General features: G+C 22.4%; 1 protein-coding gene, 1 long non-coding RNA gene and 1 other non-coding gene across 3 annotated transcripts in view; 1 reads left to right on the top strand and 2 right to left on the bottom strand.

Annotated features, from left to right (window-relative positions):
- Positions 1-14,632, top strand: part of LOC122856429 (PH domain leucine-rich repeat-containing protein phosphatase 2) — a 40,663-nt gene extending 26,031 nt beyond the window's left edge. The window contains exons 5-15 of the mRNA XM_044158099.1: positions 5,289-5,446; positions 5,519-5,665; positions 9,614-9,758; positions 10,916-11,038; positions 11,171-11,324; positions 11,418-11,478; positions 11,558-11,812; positions 11,902-12,111; positions 12,185-12,347; positions 12,430-12,713; positions 12,803-14,632. Coding sequence (XP_044014034.1) covers positions 5,289-5,446; positions 5,519-5,665; positions 9,614-9,758; positions 10,916-11,038; positions 11,171-11,324; positions 11,418-11,478; positions 11,558-11,812; positions 11,902-12,111; positions 12,185-12,347; positions 12,430-12,713; positions 12,803-14,372 — 3,270 coding nt within the window. The 3' untranslated portion in view covers positions 14,373-14,632. The remainder of the gene's footprint in view (positions 1-5,288; positions 5,447-5,518; positions 5,666-9,613; positions 9,759-10,915; positions 11,039-11,170; positions 11,325-11,417; positions 11,479-11,557; positions 11,813-11,901; positions 12,112-12,184; positions 12,348-12,429; positions 12,714-12,802) is intronic.
- LOC122857572 overlaps positions 1-18,433 on the bottom strand; it is a 63,659-nt gene extending 45,226 nt beyond the window's left edge. Inside the window, exons 1-3 of the long non-coding RNA XR_006374225.1 lie at positions 18,183-18,433; positions 17,457-17,547; positions 17,227-17,383 (exon numbers count right to left, since the gene is read on the bottom strand). This is a non-coding gene — a long non-coding RNA (uncharacterized LOC122857572). The remainder of the gene's footprint in view (positions 1-17,226; positions 17,384-17,456; positions 17,548-18,182) is intronic.
- LOC122847968 lies at positions 10,500-10,620 on the bottom strand. Its single transcript, XR_006373422.1, has one exon. It is a non-coding gene; the product is annotated as a U5 spliceosomal RNA (small nuclear RNA).
- Positions 18,434-18,486: the final 53 nt, after the last annotated feature.

The following is an 18,486-nucleotide window of genomic DNA, read 5'->3' as shown; positions in this document are numbered from 1 at the left end:
ATAACTAATAATAATCGATAAATGCATTTTAGAAAAATAAAAATATCTAACACTAACTGTCGTACATTATCCGTTATGTTAAATTAACAGGAAACACGTAAATTCATACTTTTATTAACACGAACTAACCACGCAATATTATCAATCATTTATCAACAAACAAGTTTTGTCAAACATTGGCTGAAAAATAATGATTAATATCATTTGAATTTGACATATTTCAAAAAACAAACTTATCTTTCACTCTCTCGTTTGTGCATTATATTAACTTACACAGTGTTTTGCTGTATCACTCAATCATCCAACTCAATATCATTTGATAATATAATAATAAAGTTTATATTTTATAAAGAAAATAAATAAATAAACAATTTACCAATAAGTCAATATAAATTGAAGTCTACATATACAAAAATTTTTCCTTTTATTTATTCAAGTCTTTCATATATATTGAAGACTATATAAACTCACCAATGCAAATGCTCTCAAGCTTCACAAACTTATGAAATTCTCAAGGGTTGATAAAAAGAAATTTTAAAATCTCAAATGCACCTTAAAACATTTATATCTTATATTATAGATTATGTCTAAAATATAAACTTGATTTTTTATAAATTTTAAATGATAAATTTAAAATTTTAAAAAAAATTAAAAGTATTTTTGATAATATTTCATAAAGTTTAAAAATATCTAATCGATTATCAATCAACAATATAATTGAAAAATATATTATTATAAAATTTAAGTTTAATTAATTTTCAGAATAAATTAATTTAACTTTAGAATATTTATAATAGATTTTATAATTAATTTTATAAATATTTATTTTTAAATATTGAACACGTCTATTTTAAAATAATTATTAAAAGAATTTTTTATTTTGATTTTTTATTTTGAATACGAGACTAATATTATTAAACTTTACGAAAAAAATACAATAAATAGATTTGCTTTGAGAGAATTTTCCATCAAATCATTTACTTCACTATAATTTTTCCGGGTGAATATTTTTTTTCTCCGTTCTTTTATTATATTTTTTTTTAACGTTTTTTATTTTTTTATTTGAAAATGTGTACCCATTAGTAATGGTAAAAAAAATTTTACACAAATCCTTTGTTATTTTGTTTTGAAATATCAGATGAAAATAGAGGTATTCATTATTTGTTGAAAAAAGCTATACAACAAATTTAAATATGTATGAAAAAAAAAAAAAAATCTAAGTACTCAAAATGAAAAAAAAAAAAATTATTATATTATTTCAATAAAAATATCATGGTTTTAATATTTATGATTGAAAATAATATTTAATTCTAATTAAATTTTTGAATAAATTTAAATTGAAAATACCGATATGAAATATATAAAATGAGAGAAACCCTTTTCAATCGAAACCACTGTTTATCCCTTTCTCCACACACAAAAACATACAAAAGTTCAAAAAGTTTAATTAAATTTTATATAAATATATATTTCAACTGCAGTCATATAAACTTTTACTTTAATAAAAACAGCATTTAAACATTCAATTGATTTTATTATCATTTTTTTTTTTCTATTCTGTTAATTAAATTTATTAAATGTTTTTTTTTTTTTTTAATTTTTCATCTATTTATTTTAACACTAGTATCATAGTATTTTTTTTTTTCACGACATTATTTCATGCGTTGTGATTACCCGTTAACATAAGTGTATTCTCTACATACACAAGAATATTAAATTGATCCACAAAATTGCCTATTAAAAAAAATTATACCATAACCATAATGATTATTTATAATGTTTATATAAAATATGAATATTTTGATACAGTTAAAATAAATTTTCATGAAAATATATTATTGCAATATTTTGATTATATTTTAAAGTTAAAAAATTTAAAACTATTTTTCTATATAATAAACAAGAAAAGTATATAAAACGTAAAGTTTGTATTCAAATAATCAGTGTAAAATGTTGAGATGAAAATTGCACAATTTTATGTGAGATCACTGAGCATATCTTCCGGTTGTAAAGCATTCTCCAAGACGCACGCGACAAAGTTTATATATTTTTTTTTCTTTTAATAAAAATTTTTTGTTCTATGTACTGTACCGAGAATTGTAATATATTTACAATCACAGTCATACATGGTATTTCATATCAACAGTATCACAGACGTGATTTGTAATAAATACAATTTAACATTGAAAAAAAAAAATCAAAAAAATCTCGTAAAATATATCTACTAAAAATAAAAATCTTTTTTTCAAAGTTAAATAGAAAAAAAAAAATATTTATTATTTTTTTTTTTTTTGAAAATAAATTCATAATAATACCCTTGATATGTGTTATTATTTTTAAAATATTGTGTTGTGTTAAAAATTTGTTTTATTATTTAAATTAAATAATAAAAATTTGTATAAATTTTTTTTGTGGTTGTTGTTTGTGAAAAATAAAAAAAAAAAGAGCTAACGATTTGTCATTCTTCAATGAATTTAATTAATTAAATAATAATTTTGTGTTCAAGTGGTTTGCATACTAGGTAGCTGTGAATTTCAGTATATGTCTCCACATTACCACATATAGTTTCAACCGTTAATTTACCAACCACAATTTTGGGATAATCGATTTTGTTGAATGCTTGAAATTTACTAATCTATTTCGTAATTATTATATCATAGCTTATTCATTTATGTATAGTGTTGATAATTTTAAAAACATATTCATCATAAATCTTATCATTCTTATTTGAAAAAGTTATTTCTTATAAAATAATAAAAATAATAAGATATATCAAAAAATATATATAACGCGATAGTACACACCATTTATATACTCGATTTTTTTTTTCTATTTTTTAATTTTTTGTTGATTAAAATGTCAGGTTAAGATTATTTTTCATTCGTTTCCTTCAACCCTAGCTGGATATATATATGATATATATATATAAAACTTGGAATACTGCAATGTTAATCTTCTCATGAAATTTTTATTTATTATTATTTTAATTTTTTTATTTTATATTTATTGGTTTACCTCAAATTGAAGCATCATGAACATGACGTGAATTTGATGAAAAATTAAAAACTTTCAATAAAATAAATTCACTTTAATTAATATAATTATTAGAACTATATTTAAATTTTTTTTTATAGAATATAGAGATTATTTTTTTATAAATATATTTTCATATAAAATAGACAATTGGATAATCATTATACTATAAATTTTTTATTTTAATTTTCAATAAAAAAATCATTTAAATATAAAAGTGTAGAAAAAAAAAAAAATCACGTTATTTATTTAGTTTTTTATTTTCGTTTCAACTTGCCAGAATTATTTTACAAGTAAAACTCAACAAAAAAACTCGGTAACCCTTGAATGCATAAACTATGAGTACAGAGTAATAAATCTACAGTAAAAAAAAATAAAAAAATACTTTAAAAAATAAATTGTTTAAAACTCAAAATGAAAGAGTTTTATTTTTTTATATTTTTTTAAAAAACGTTAAAAAATTTAATACCAATTTTAGTATGTATCTATTGACATGATTTTTCTATTCATTGATAATGAATAAAGTATGTATTCATGCATCAGACAACAAAGTGTATGCAAAAATTTGAAAAGATTAGATTAAAAACTAGACAGGACAAAAGATGTTGTTGTTAATATATTGAAATAAAAAAAAAAAAAAATTGGCTTTCACTCAGTTAAAAACTTCCTTAACAAACAAAACAAGCAGCTAAATTATTCTTCTTATTTTTTAAAAAGATTAAAAATTAAGTACAGAGGCTTGCGGTAGTTAATAGAACATAAAAAAAAAAAATAATAAAAAGTTAAGATTTTTAAATATAAACAATAAAAAATAAATGAATTGTAGTTTTAAATAATAAAAACAAAAAAACATGTAGATGATTTTTATAATTAAATGGACAATCGTGATTTTTTTTTTTTCATTGTTTCCTTTCACTCTGGTGACACCCTCGTAATTATCTGGTGATTATCATCCGTAACAATTGTCTATCATATAAAAATAAATGAATAAAAAAAAGAGAAAAAAAATAATTGTTATATTTATATATCATTAATATGTTTCGTAAATTTATTTTGAATTGAAAAAATGTTTTATTTCATTAATGTCAGTTATTTGAATGAGCAAAAATAATTGGGAATCTTTGTTTTATATATATATATATTTTTTTTTTGACCTATATTTATGCTTGGTCATAAATTATTATTTAAAAATAATTTTTTTAAAACACGGCGATTTTATATTTTAAATGGACAAATATAAATTCATTCATTTATTATATTATTTTTCTTTTTTTTCATTTTTAAATCATTTGTTTGATTAAACAATTTTTAATTTGAAAAATTAAAATTTTTAACATATATAAAAAAAAAGAAAAAATTATAAGTTTGCCTTGATTTTCGGATAATGAATAGATTTTATTTTTAGTTAAATACTTTATCACGTTTTTTTTTTATTTTATATATATTATTTCTTTCTTGTGACAGTGGTAGTTTTATTTGACAAAAAAATTAAATAAATCCCTTAGTATATATATATATATATATCCCTCGCCACCTTTATGAAGATATCTCTAGTAATTTATCGCCATCAGACGCGTAACGAGCAATAAGCAGCTAAGAAATTTATTACTTCCAAGACTTTAACCTCTGATGAAAAAATAAAATACGTGATAAAATATTTCGTTGTTTTTTTTATTTTCAACGAAGCTTTTTATTATTTTTTAAAATTTCTAAAGAAAGTTTTTGTTTTTTAATAATTATTGACTTTCTATTTTATTTTAAATTGTTGAATATTGATTTATAATTTACAAATAATTATATATCAATATTGACAAAGTTATATTTATTATGAAAGTACTTAATTTTTTTTTTTTTATCAAATTGTGAAACAATCATATGACTTTTGTATAGTGCAACTCATTCGATTGACAAAACATTATTTTTTAAATTTTTATTTGTTACGATGAGTGAATTATTCACTAACTGTTAGTATTTTTTTGAAAAAATGAATTTCATAACTTAAAGAGTAAAAAAAAAAAATTCATGTGATAGTTTTTTGAAAATAAAAAATTGTCAAAATGGTACAATTTGGAAATCTTGTTGTGATAATGGAAGAATTTGATAATGACAAAGATACCATGGAAATTGATTCCCTTGAAATTGAGGTGAATTGTTTTTTTTTTTTTTTATGAGAAAAAAAAAAATATCAATTATCTTTTTTTAAAATAATTTTCTTATTTAAAATTTAAAAAATATATTTTTATATTTGTTAACAGGCAACTAAAACATCAAATAGTCCAAAAAAATTAGAACTCAGCAATGCAGGTTTATCAAAAATACCCGATAGTATTCTTGCTTTTCACGAAGTTGAAGAAATACTTTTGGATAGAAATTCATTAACTACAATTGCCAGTAATCTCAGCATTCTTCGCAGGTAATTAATAAAAATTATCATTTATAATTAACATATAAGAATTTATTATAATTATTATTTTATTTCAAATAGATTTCCACAATTAAAACTACTACAACTAGAGCACAATCAACTGACAACAATACCCCGAGAATTATTAGAGCTTGTTTGTTTGACTTCACTGAATCTTTCAAACAACAAGATTGACAAAGTACCTGCTGAAATTTATCGACTTGTCAAGTATGTATATACAAACCACTATTTAAACAAATTTTACTCTTTATTACTTTTTATTATATATATATAAATTTTAAATTATGCCTAAAACAAACTTTCAAGTGGAAAAAAAGAATAATATACCTCGTTCAAGTAAAATCGCCAGAGCGGCCTTGCATTAAAAGTTGGGACACTCAATTTTCGTACATCGAAAAGTTTAAGCTTTGAAACTTTTCGATGTACGACAGACAAAATAATGAGAATTTGGTATAGCATTTGAAATAAAAAAAAAAAAAAAGCAAACAAAATCACATAAAAATAAATATAAAAAAAAAACATTGGTCGACATTGATAAGAAAACAGACCATAAATTTGTTGAAGGTAAAACAATCGATATCAAGTTACTCTATATACTATTAAATTATTATTATTATTATTATGGTTCGTTGAAAATTATTTATACGGGTTTGTTTTTTATGAAAATATAATCGAAATTTGTCAAACAATTTGTCTGGCAATTTACTGAGTAGTTGATGATATAAATTATAATTTTAATAAAAAATTATTTTAATATATTTATTTCAAATTATTATATCATATTTAGTTTCATCATCAGTTGTATACTTGAATTAATTAATTTAATGTATATTTATGATAATGATAATAGTCAAATCAATGCGGATTTTGAGTATATAAAATTATTGTTATTTCAACGTGAATATATACATGAATGTATATATGATTAAAATCTAGACATTAATTATTTTAGTTTGGAAATTGTTTATATAATTTTCATACGATGCATTATAACTTTTTTTTTTATTATTATTATCTATATACTCATATGATTATATAATTATTTTAATAGATTAACTTTTTTTTTTGTTAAATTCTTTATTATGTTATTTATTTTTCTTGATAAAAAAAATTTAATTTTCATGTTGAAAATAAAAAATGTAAAAAAAACATGTCTAACATTGATAAATGTACATTTCTAAATTTAAAATTAAATGCATTGTATTTGTAGATATATCAAATAGACTTTTCAGTAAAACTTTTCACAAAGAAAATCGTAATCTCATACTCTCGTTTTTCATCACGTCCGCAAAATTTTATGTATCAATCTCAGCAATCTTCGATAAGCACATTTACCCGTCATGACAAAGTAAAATAGAAAAAAATAAAATAAAATAACCATTCAAAAAATTTCTCTGAATAGTAATAATTTTTTCATGAATTCTTCAAGACGAGTGTCACGGGGTTATTTCAATTTTAACATTTCAATAGTCGTTTTTTTTTTTTTTTTTGCTTAAATTAAACTTAATAAAGTATATTGAATATTTAATAAAAAAAAAAACAAATAATAACAGAAACTAACACATGGCATGTTGATGAGATGAAAATTTCTTAAAGTGCAAATTTAACATTTAATTTGAAGTGAATAGAAAATTTTAATTATACGATCTAGAAGATTACACAAGTTTTGGAAACAACTTTCTGTATGTATAGAAGTATATCTATAAAATAACGATACAAAGGAAACACGGGTATGAACACTGCATATAACTATAGAGTTTATGTATATAGTGTCCGATACAAACAAAACAAAACTTTGTTTTTTAATGTATACAAATGCATGTATACCTGTATGTTTTAGTATTTAAAATGAACTCACGCAAACAAACTGTTGGCACATAAAAGACTCAATTAGCTGTCTCTCTATTCATGTATATTGATTTTCACATAAAAAAAACGTAATGTTATATAAAAATAAAAAATAATAAATTCATCATCATCAATACACATTGTCATGTTTAAAGATTAAATAATAACAACATTTAATTAATTTACAAAGTAATTAGATGATGAATAAATATATATAATTTCAATAATTAAAAAAAAAAAAAAAAACATTATTTATTCAATATAAAATCGGATTAAAGTCATACAAAAACTCATCATTAATAACGTTTTTTTTTTTTCTTTCTTTTTTAATCCTGAATTTAAAAATTTTAATTGACTTGGGTTAACTTTTAATAATAACCAAATATTTAATTAAATATTTTCAATTTGAAAAAAAAAAAGATTTAATAAATTAAAACTTTTTAATTTTTGATGATTAAAAAAAAAAAAGTTTTGATTTTTAAATTTATTAAAAAAATTTATGTTTAATTAAAAATATACTATTTATATAAAATTTAAAATTATAAATTTTATTATAGACCATGATAAAATAGATAAATAAAATAGTTAAACAAATGATAAAGAAAATTGGGATAGTATCCAATATTATCATCAGCAAGTTTAAGAAAAGCCCCTATAGTCAAAACGATTTATCTGAAGCTAGGTTGAAGTTTTTGAATGAGTTTAGAAGTGACGGTCTGCATAAAGTTTCATATACATGTATTATATATTATCAAATATATATACAAGAACCAATTATATATAAGTACATAAGTCGTCTAAGATTATCCTGACGTTAACGAAAAATTTAAATAAAAATAATAAAAAATAAAATTTGTAAATATTTAAAAATGAAAATTGAAAAGATTCATTTTAATGTTTATGTAATTTAAATATTACAAATAATTAACAATAATTTTTAATAATATTATTTTAAATAATTAATCAAATTTATTCTTCTTTATTAATTTTAAATAAAAGTGAATTTATCAGTGTCTAGTCCCCCATTTAAAAAAAAAAAAAAATAGAAAAAATAAAATTTATACATTGTGATAGCTGGCAAAAATTCGACATGCCATGTGCGGATACAGTCACAATCGTGGTTTTATAAAAATATAATCCAAAACAAATTTTTTTTATTGTGTGGTTTTTCTTTGTATTTCTCAAAGAAAAAAATAACACATATATATATTTAATTTTTGTTACATCAGACTGGTCAGCTAACCCATCCTTTCTATATATAAATATAAAATAATAATAATAATAATAATTTAAAGTTGACTTTCATCAATATAGTGAGGTAAAATAACTCCTCGAAAATTTTTATATATATCCCTACTTTTTATTTTTTCTTTTGTATATAAATTTTTTTAAAATTTATTTATATGTTATTTCCTTCTTTCATTTAAACCAATGCGTATATGCGAATTTTTTCTTGACGGAATATTTAGTTTAACGTTGAACATCTCAACAAGTTGAACCTATATACACTTGTACAACGTCCACCGGCTACAAAAGGTTTATTCTTCGCCACGCTTCCGCGATTTTCTGACCGGCTAGTTTCATTTCCTTTCTTTCGCTTTTTTTTTTTTTAATTTTATAATTTTTCTTTACTTCGATATTGTTGTAGAACATTCGTCAGTATTATTCAAGTGTTCAGTAAATCACGTTGTTTTTAAAAACTCTAATAAATTTTATTTAAATAAAATAAATAAATATATTCTTTGGATTTAAAAATTTACAAACACATATGTGACTGCAATAAATATAATTATTTGTTTTTTATTTTAATGTTTGGTTAAATGTGAAGTTATTTTAAATTGTTAATTAATTTTTTTTTTTTAATTGTGCTCAATTGAATTTATATATCTATTTTGCAGTGAGTTATTTTTTGTTTATTTATTTTATATTTTTTTTTTTTTAACTGTTTCAATGTGATTTTATTGTTTGCCATTTTTTTTTTTCTTTATTTTTGTGATGTTATCATTGACAAGTGCATTTCATGGAGAATAATAATTAAACTTAAATAATAAAAAAAAAGAAAAAAAAAATAGACTATATAGAATAAAAAATAAATTTTGTTTATACGAGGCTTTCTCGGTTGAGTATATCCGGTCGAGGATGCTCCTTTCAAACCTTTTGGCCTCACTGGCTCGATTCACCCGAGTTAACGCATGCACGCATGCTCAATTCTCGCTTACACAATTTTGTCAAAATAATAATTTTTTTTTCTAGTTTTAACACTAATATAATTATATATTGTCATAATTTTTAATTATTATTTTACAGCTTAAAAGAATTAATACTTGATCGTAATGGAATCAAAGAATTACCGGCCGAAATTGGACTTTTAAAAGAATTAAAAAGTATTTCTGCTGCTGGAAATAATATTGAGATATTGCCAATATTTTTAAATATGCGGGCTTTGAATTTGGTAATTATAAAAAAAATTTATTAATTTAATTTTTATATTTTATTTAAAAATATATATTTTGTCTTCGAAATTTTAAAATTTTTTAATTAAACTAGTTAAAACCGTTAAAGTAAAACTTTATTTATTTATTTTTTTTAATTAATAAATGAGACAGCTTATGCAAGACAGAGAAAAAATAGTTGAGTATAATACTCATCAATTGTGTTCCATGAAAAGTCTTTAGTGAAACGAAAAAGATTTATTTGTGTATTGAAGGAAAAAACCCGAGTGCCTAATTGACCATTTAATTAAGTATTTAATTTTGTCAAAATAAAAAATTACATGGTAAAACTAGTTACAAAAAACCCTTCTAATAATTATTCAAACATAAGCCAATATTTTTAAATGATCTTTCAAGTTTTTTATTTCGCATAAAATTACTTTTTAAACTAATAATATTAATCAAATAATTTAATTATTGAAAAAAACTTTTGATGCCAAATTATAATCAATTAATCATTAAATTAGGTTACGGATAAATATATATTTTTTTTATAATTTAAAAAATTATCGTAATATATTTTCCGGGCAATAAATTAATTTAAAAATATTTCATCGATTAGAAACACATGTTCTAGGCCTATATATATTATTAGAAAAATACTGCTAATTATTTAATACCACCTAGCATAGAGGATATAGACTATGTATACATGATCAATCATCAAGAATTATTATTAATTATTTTTGGATTAAGATAATGACCCGGCTTGCGCCAGGCACACAAAAAATTGTCTTATAGACTCATCAATTGATCTCCTCCACGGAAATCTTTAGTAAAAGGCGAAAGATTTAAGCGTGTTTTGAAGGAAATCCAGAGTGTCGTTGAATGGGTTTTCGACCGTACTTATTTATATTTGAATATTAAAGTACTCGTGGAAAAAATTTAACGCCATCTGCCACCTATCGGTAGCTCCTGAACTATCACTACTTGCTCGAATTTTCAAACATTTATTATGATTTACACACCAAACATTAAAACACATGTTAAATTTACTTGAATAATTGCGCGCGCAAATACAGAATATTGTTTTTATATGAAAATCAATAACGCAAATATTTTATATCTATTTATTATCAAATAAAAATTTTAATTAATTGTATTTTAAAAATTTCAGGATATATTGACAAAAACTGATTATGGAAAATACAAAGACGAACGTAATAATCAAAATAATTTACAAAAAGTAAATTTACGTAATAATCAATTAAAAGGAAATATAATTCTTGGAAATTACGGGGTAAATTAATAACTATTTTAATTATAAAAAAAAAATAAAATAAAATAAAATAAAATATTTAATTGTAATATTTAACAATTTAATTAAAAAAAAATCTTTTAATTTAATTATATTAATTCATATTTATTTTAGAATTTAACACACTTGGATCTCAGTGAAAATAGCATAGAAAAATTGGACATCAGTGCATTACAAGAATTGCAGAGTGCTCGTTGTGCTCGTAATTTACTAACTGAATTAACTCTATGTGGAAAAAATCTTGTCTCTCTTATTGCTGGGAATAACAGTAAGCTTTTATAATAATATGTTTTTAGTGAAATTTTAATTTCATTTTTAATGTTATTAATTAATTGAATTTATTTTATTTTTTTTTTTAAAGAATTAAAGAAGCTAACCATCGAGCCAATACCAACAAATCTCGAGCATCTTGATGTTTCCTAGTAAATATTTTTTCATTTAATATTATTATTTATTTTATAAATTTTTTTTAAAATATTTAATTTTGATTAATTATTCTAGCAACTGTCTCGACACTTTACCAGAATGGATACCCGAATTACCAGTATTACGAGCATTATTTGCCTCTCACAACGATTTAACAGCTTTACCAGACCGACTTTTATCACAACCATCAAGACTCGAAGTACTTCATTTACCACACAATAGATTACAAGCATTACCACCACCAAGAAAACCACTGAATATTGTTCATCTTACTTTACAAGGCAATGCGTTAACAGCATTACCATCGACATTTTTTCAAAATACTGAAAGGTACTATATTTTTTTCCCTTGATTTTTTTTATATAATTTAAAATAACTAATTATATTAATTGGTTTTTTTTTTCTATTCAATATTGCAGAATGAAAGTTTTAAATTTATCCAACAATCGTTTATCAGAACTACCGTATACAGAAAATACAAATAAAAATCAACAAAATTCTCATACACTTGAAAAATTTTATTTGACTGGAAATTGTCTAACAGATACAGCCCTTGATGCACTTGCTAAATTACCAGCACTTCGTGTATTACATCTGGCATATAATATACTTGATACACTTCCCGAAAGGTAATATAATTAATAAAAATTAATACTATTTAATTTTTAACGATTTAAATAATTGTAAATTTGTTTTATTTAGTTGTATTGCATCATGGCCTGATCTAGAAGAACTTGTATTATCTGGTAATCGTCTTCAATATCTACCAGACAATGTTGCAAATCTTCAACATTTACGTGTTTTACGTGTACATTCAAATCGATTATTAACATGTCCAACTTTCAATAAGACAACATCATTAATGGTATGATATTATTTAAATATATATGCATATATTTAATTATTTGAATAAAATATAATTAATAAATTATTATTTAATATTTTAGGTATTAGATTTAGCACATAATCAACTTGATCGAGTTAATTTAGCAACATTAGTACCACCACAACTACAATTTTTAGATATATCATGTAATTCAAGGCTTCATGTTGATCCAAGACAATTTCAAGTATATCGATCACAACGACAAATATCATTAATTGATGTATCAGGACAAAATAGACCAAGTTTACCATCACATCCACAACAACAAGAAATTGTTAGTAATGAAAAAGGACCAGAACAACCATGGCGTTTAGGATTTTCAGAAACTGCTGGGACAAGAGAAAAGTAAACACAGAAAAATAAAATAAAATAAAAACAATAACAATTAAAATGTTAATCGTTAATGTTAATTTAATTTTATTTATTTATTTCAGACTATATGTATCACAAGTACGAATGCCATCATTTTGTAATGTTGAAGGATTATTTGGTATATTTGATGGTGATACAAATCAAGAAGCACCAACATCATTACAAGAAATGATTCCACGTTTATTACTTGAAGAAAAAACAATACGTGAAACATCAAAAGATTATTTAAAATATACATTATTATCAGCTCATCGTGAATTAAAAGAAAAAGGACAAAAATATGGTGTTGATTCAACATTAATACATATTACAAAATTACCAATGTCACCAAATTATTCAAGAACAACAAAAAAATATATATTAAAAGTTGTATCATCTGGTGATACAAAAGCTGTATTATGTAGAGCTGATGGACCATTATTATTATCACAAAGAAAAAAAATAATTGTTAAAAATCAATTAGGTAATTCATCAATGTTTCCATTAGTATTACCAGATCCAATAACAGAAGAAATAATATTAGAAGATGATGATGAATTTATAATAATTGCAAATCGTAAATTATGGGATGTATTAACAATACAAGAAGCTGTTAGAGAAGCAAGAGCTGAAGAATCTCCAGTACTTGCTGCTAAAAGATTACAAGATTTAGCACAAGCATATGGAGCTGAAGATAATTTAAGTATAATTGTTATTAGATTAACTGGACAATTAACTGGTGATTATGATTTATTAATGCGTGAATTACGTCATGCTGTTAGTAAAAATAAAAATAATAATAATAATAGTAATAATTGTTCATGTCCATGTTGTATACCACCATCACCTCATAAATTACCAACACAATGTTGTTGTCATAATAATAGTAGCAGTGGTGGTAATAATAATGATGGTTTTTATACAAATGGTGTATTAAAAAATATTGTTAATCATAAAACATCTGTAACATCACGTAATGGTTCTGGTAGATATTTTAAAAATTTACGTAATTGTGATAATACAAGTCCACAATTTAATGATGATAGAAGTTCACCAAGTGGACAATCAGATCAAACAACAACAGATAGTACATTTAAAACAAGACAAACATCTGGTAGAGCATGGATTGGAAATACAGCATCAAGAGCATTATCAAAAAATCGTCATAATATTCTACATGATAATACAACAAGAAAAAATGATACTGATACAAATAGATCAGCAGCAGCAGTAGCAGCAGCAACTGCTGCACTTAGTGAAGAACAATTTCGTTGTTGGGAATATATGCTCGAACAAAATACACATATGTTATTTGATAAAGAATTAGATACATTAACAAGAATACCATTGAGAAGAGGACAATCAAGATCAACACCACATCTTGCTAATTTACCATTTTTATCAAAAAGATTTGGTAGTGCTAGATCATTTAATCCACCATTACCAAGACCACCAATGATGAGATTTGGTAGTGGAAGAAGATATCTTAATGGTGGACCAAATGCTGCATATTTTGGAAGTTTACAAAGACTAATGCCCTATAATCTTGAATATGATTTTGCTGTTATACAAGAACGTGGTGGTATTGATTCACTTGAACAAGATGCATCAAGAATGCAACAATATTGGGGTGTTGCTACAACTGAATTATAAATTTTACAATATTGTTGCTTTGTCAAAAAAGTTGGGCTTTAATTTTTTTTTATTAAAATAACAACCGACGATACTGTAATTATTAAAGTCCTAAAAATTGTACAGAATATTATTATAACTATTATCATTTTAAAATAAAAATTTTGTCGTGTTTGTTTTCTATTTTTATAAAATTGTATATCATTCTAATTTTAATTATTGTGTATAGATTATATATATGTATGAAAAAAAAAAAATATATAAATATTTTATTCTTTAAACCACAATTTTGTAAATTAATTATAAAATGAAACCCTTAATAGAAGTTGATGAAACGAATTGAAATTTGATATTGAATTGTTTATTCGAAAGGTAAATTATTTTCTTGATAAATTTATTAATTTACAAATGCTTCAATAAAATTAAATACGTCCATGAAATATAAATAATTAATTATTATTTATCAGCTATTTGTTTTGCGTCAGAGTAATTATAATATTTTTTTTTTTTTTTCGCGATAAAAGTTCTGTACAACCAACAATTTATTTTATTTTTTTATCATCTGATGAAAGAATAATAATAATGATAATTTTTTTTTTTTTAATGTATTGGTTTGTTTCGTTGATGTACGTAAGTTTACACTCGGCTGAAAGCTAACGACATCAACTTTAAACGATTAGTACACGTTCGCGTTTCAAACGAGCTGCATTGCTTTCATAAAATAATACAGTAAATAATATTGAAGCACGTATTTTTTATTCTTGGAATTTTCATGTTAAACTCAACGACAAGTACACTTTTATTATCAGCATACCTGATAATAATTTTGTGTTGAAAAAATAAATAAATAAATAAATAAAAGTAAACTAAATAATTGTCAAGTTAAACAAAAGCTGCTTTTTTTTTTTTTTTTTTTTAATATCTAAACTTGATATAGTTATGTTCAATGATAATTTAATTATTACGTCTATATGGATTTGACATTTTAACAGGTAGGATAAATTTTTAAAAAATATTTAAAGATCGAAAAAAATTTAAAAATTAATAAAAAAAACTTCAACAAAAGAATATCGATCGTTATATGTAAGATTTATTTAATATGCAATTTATTTAAGTTGTGTGTGTGTAATGCAATAAACTATCGACGGTCAAGGTCATAAATAATATTATTTTTTTTTAGACACGGAATGTACTTGCACGTTGGTACCAATCAGTGCAATTTAAAAAAAAAGTAATATTTTTTTCTGACTTGATTTTTTAAATTGATCATTTATTGACTTATTATATTGTCATGATAAATTCACAATTTTATTCAATTTATAAACATAAATAAATTGTTTTATTCGCTTCCTAGAAATAAAGACTAATCAACAACGTAATAAATAATTTGTTGAATCAACGAACACTACAATGTCAAGTGCAACTTGATATATAAATCAAAACTAGACACAACATATTTGAAATATTTTTTTTTTTTTCATCAACACTTGAACCAATTGGCGTTTTGATAGATTAAAAAAATTATAGGCAAATTGAAAAACAAATTTTATATTGAATTTTGTCTTTCGAAAAAAAAAAAAATTGATGATAATTTTTTATTTTTAAAATATTAAAATAATAAATTTACTTTTTTTTCAATGTTTACATATGTCATGCAATAAAATTGGCACAAAAAAATGCAAACGTTGAACTCGTTCCAAATTGACAACTACAAGGCATGCCAAATTCCCTTACCAACTATTTTTTAAATCTATTTTTAAAACACAGCAAAATTTTCTAATCAAATTTTTACTAAAAATTTATACTTTAAAAAAATAAAATAAATAAATAATAATATTTTTATGATTGTTGTGTATATTTACTGATTTATACAGTTGAAAACAACACGAGATAAAGTCAAAGTCCAAAATGATAACATGAATTTGATACAACAACGCCTGTTATACTATCACGTGGTCAACAAAAGTTTTTAAACTAAGAGAAAATAATTATAATAAAATACTCAACTGACGAATATGTTTATACTTATGAAATTTTGATTAGTCATTCTATATATGCGTGGATTGATATTACAGTGAATCATTATGACTTGAACTTTGATCCAAATTTTACAATAAAATAATATTCAAATTCTAAATAAGCCAAAAATAATAAAAAAATAAAAATAAACAATTGAATCTTATCAATCATTGAAGGACCTAATTTTTTAATAATTAAATTTTTTAAATGATAAAAACCGATATGTATTATAAAATAAAGATGATAATAAATTGAAAAAAAAAAAAAAAAGTTCAACAAATTAAATTAATATCTGAAGCTATTGGATAAAAATAAAACGTGACTTTTATTGTCAGAGTATAAAGAAAATTATAAAAACAACGTAATCATTTTCACGTGACATCTACTGATTGCAACTGGTTTTTAACACTTGCAATGTTTTTTAAAATATTGATAAAGAGATAATATATTTTTTTTTATATCATGTCTTGATCATAAGTGTTTGTTAAAACCTATCTCGGTGGGGCAATTGATAAATTTGATATTTTTTTCATTTAGATTTATTATTCAAACGGATATTTTATCAAGTATTATCAGGATATTAATTTATATTATTTGATATATCCGGTTAACAAGGTCAAAAATATATTAACATGTCAATTTTAATCATGTAAATTATTTTTATTTACTCAAATTAAATTTTCCTGCTTTTATTAATATTAATAAACAAATTAAAATGAAAAAAATATATTTATCATTTATCTGCGCTCAAAGCTGCAGTTGTATAAATGAAAAATTATGTCTGTTGACAAATGTGAAGATTAATGATCATACAAATAATCAGATACTATCAGAGAGCACTTAAAAATAGTCTTACCTTGTTCAGATGATCAGCAGTTAGTAACAGCTCTCAAATCGCAACAGATATGTTTGATGAATCATTAGCAGATGCTAATGTAGCCAAAAGCTCATTGAAACTTTCTTGACAATAAGTCAAATTATGGTTCTTTGATCATCCTGGGATTATTCAAGATCTGTAATTAATGTTTAACAATGTGTTATTAAATTATCAATATAGTTGATAAAGAAAAAAAAATATACATTTACCATTATCCTTGAATTTAACTCTGGCATGTTGATAATTCACAAAGGCTATTGCCATTTCACTTTTTATAATAAACTCGTTGGCACAGTATGTCTGTATAAACATTAAAAAAAACAAAAGAATTAACATTGGATATTTAGAACAATATTATTCTAGGAAAAAATTTTTTATAAAAACAACAACAATAACAATAAAGCATGACACTGAGACACTTCATTTTTGGTGTCACTTGACAACTAACTAATAAACAATTTAATATTAATAATTTTAAACGTTATTTATGTTGCATTTAATTTAATTTTTTACTATTATTTATGCATTTTTTTTTTGTATATTATTCATTAATAACTATTGTTTAATTATTTATTTAGCAATTATTCATCAAAACATGTTGAACAAAAATAAAAATTAACTTATTTTTACAATTGTTGCTATTTTGCGGTGACAACCTAACCTCTTTTGAATTTATGCATTATTCACTATTGTTCATTTGTTTTTTCAATTATTTATTGAAATATATGGTAAAACAAACAATATTTTTTCAATTGAGTCACTAAATTGTCGACTAAAAAATAACATTGAGCAACAATTGACACTGATTTTTGTTTGTTCATTTTTGACTATTATTTATTAAATTATTTATTAATTATGCATTTATTGCTATTGTTTAATTATTTATTTACTAATTATTAATAAATTACGTGAAAAAACAATAAATATTTACTCACTTTTAACATTGTTGGTTTTTTGTCCGGCAACCTAACCTCTTTTGACACTTTTACATTGTCAATGATTTTTGAGAAAAAATAATTAACCCACAGCAATAAATTATATATCAAATTGTTTATAAAAATTTTCTCTACCGATTCATTATAAATTTAAAATTGATTGAGTCAAAAAATACCGGCAAAGTGTGGACAAAAAAAAACTTCAACACGCACGTCACAAAATAAAAATGCTAACTAAACGCCACCTAGCTTCGAGAAAATTTATCAAACTTCGATAGTCGAATTGAAACTCGAGTATCGATTT

The sequence above is a fragment of the Aphidius gifuensis genome, linkage group LG1 (assembly GCF_014905175.1).
Source record: "Aphidius gifuensis isolate YNYX2018 linkage group LG1, ASM1490517v1, whole genome shotgun sequence".
In the NCBI taxonomy this organism is placed as follows: Eukaryota; Metazoa; Arthropoda; class Insecta; order Hymenoptera; family Braconidae; genus Aphidius; species Aphidius gifuensis.
Note: the sequence above shows the minus strand (reverse complement) of the source record. Positions and strands in the feature narration are given on the sequence as shown.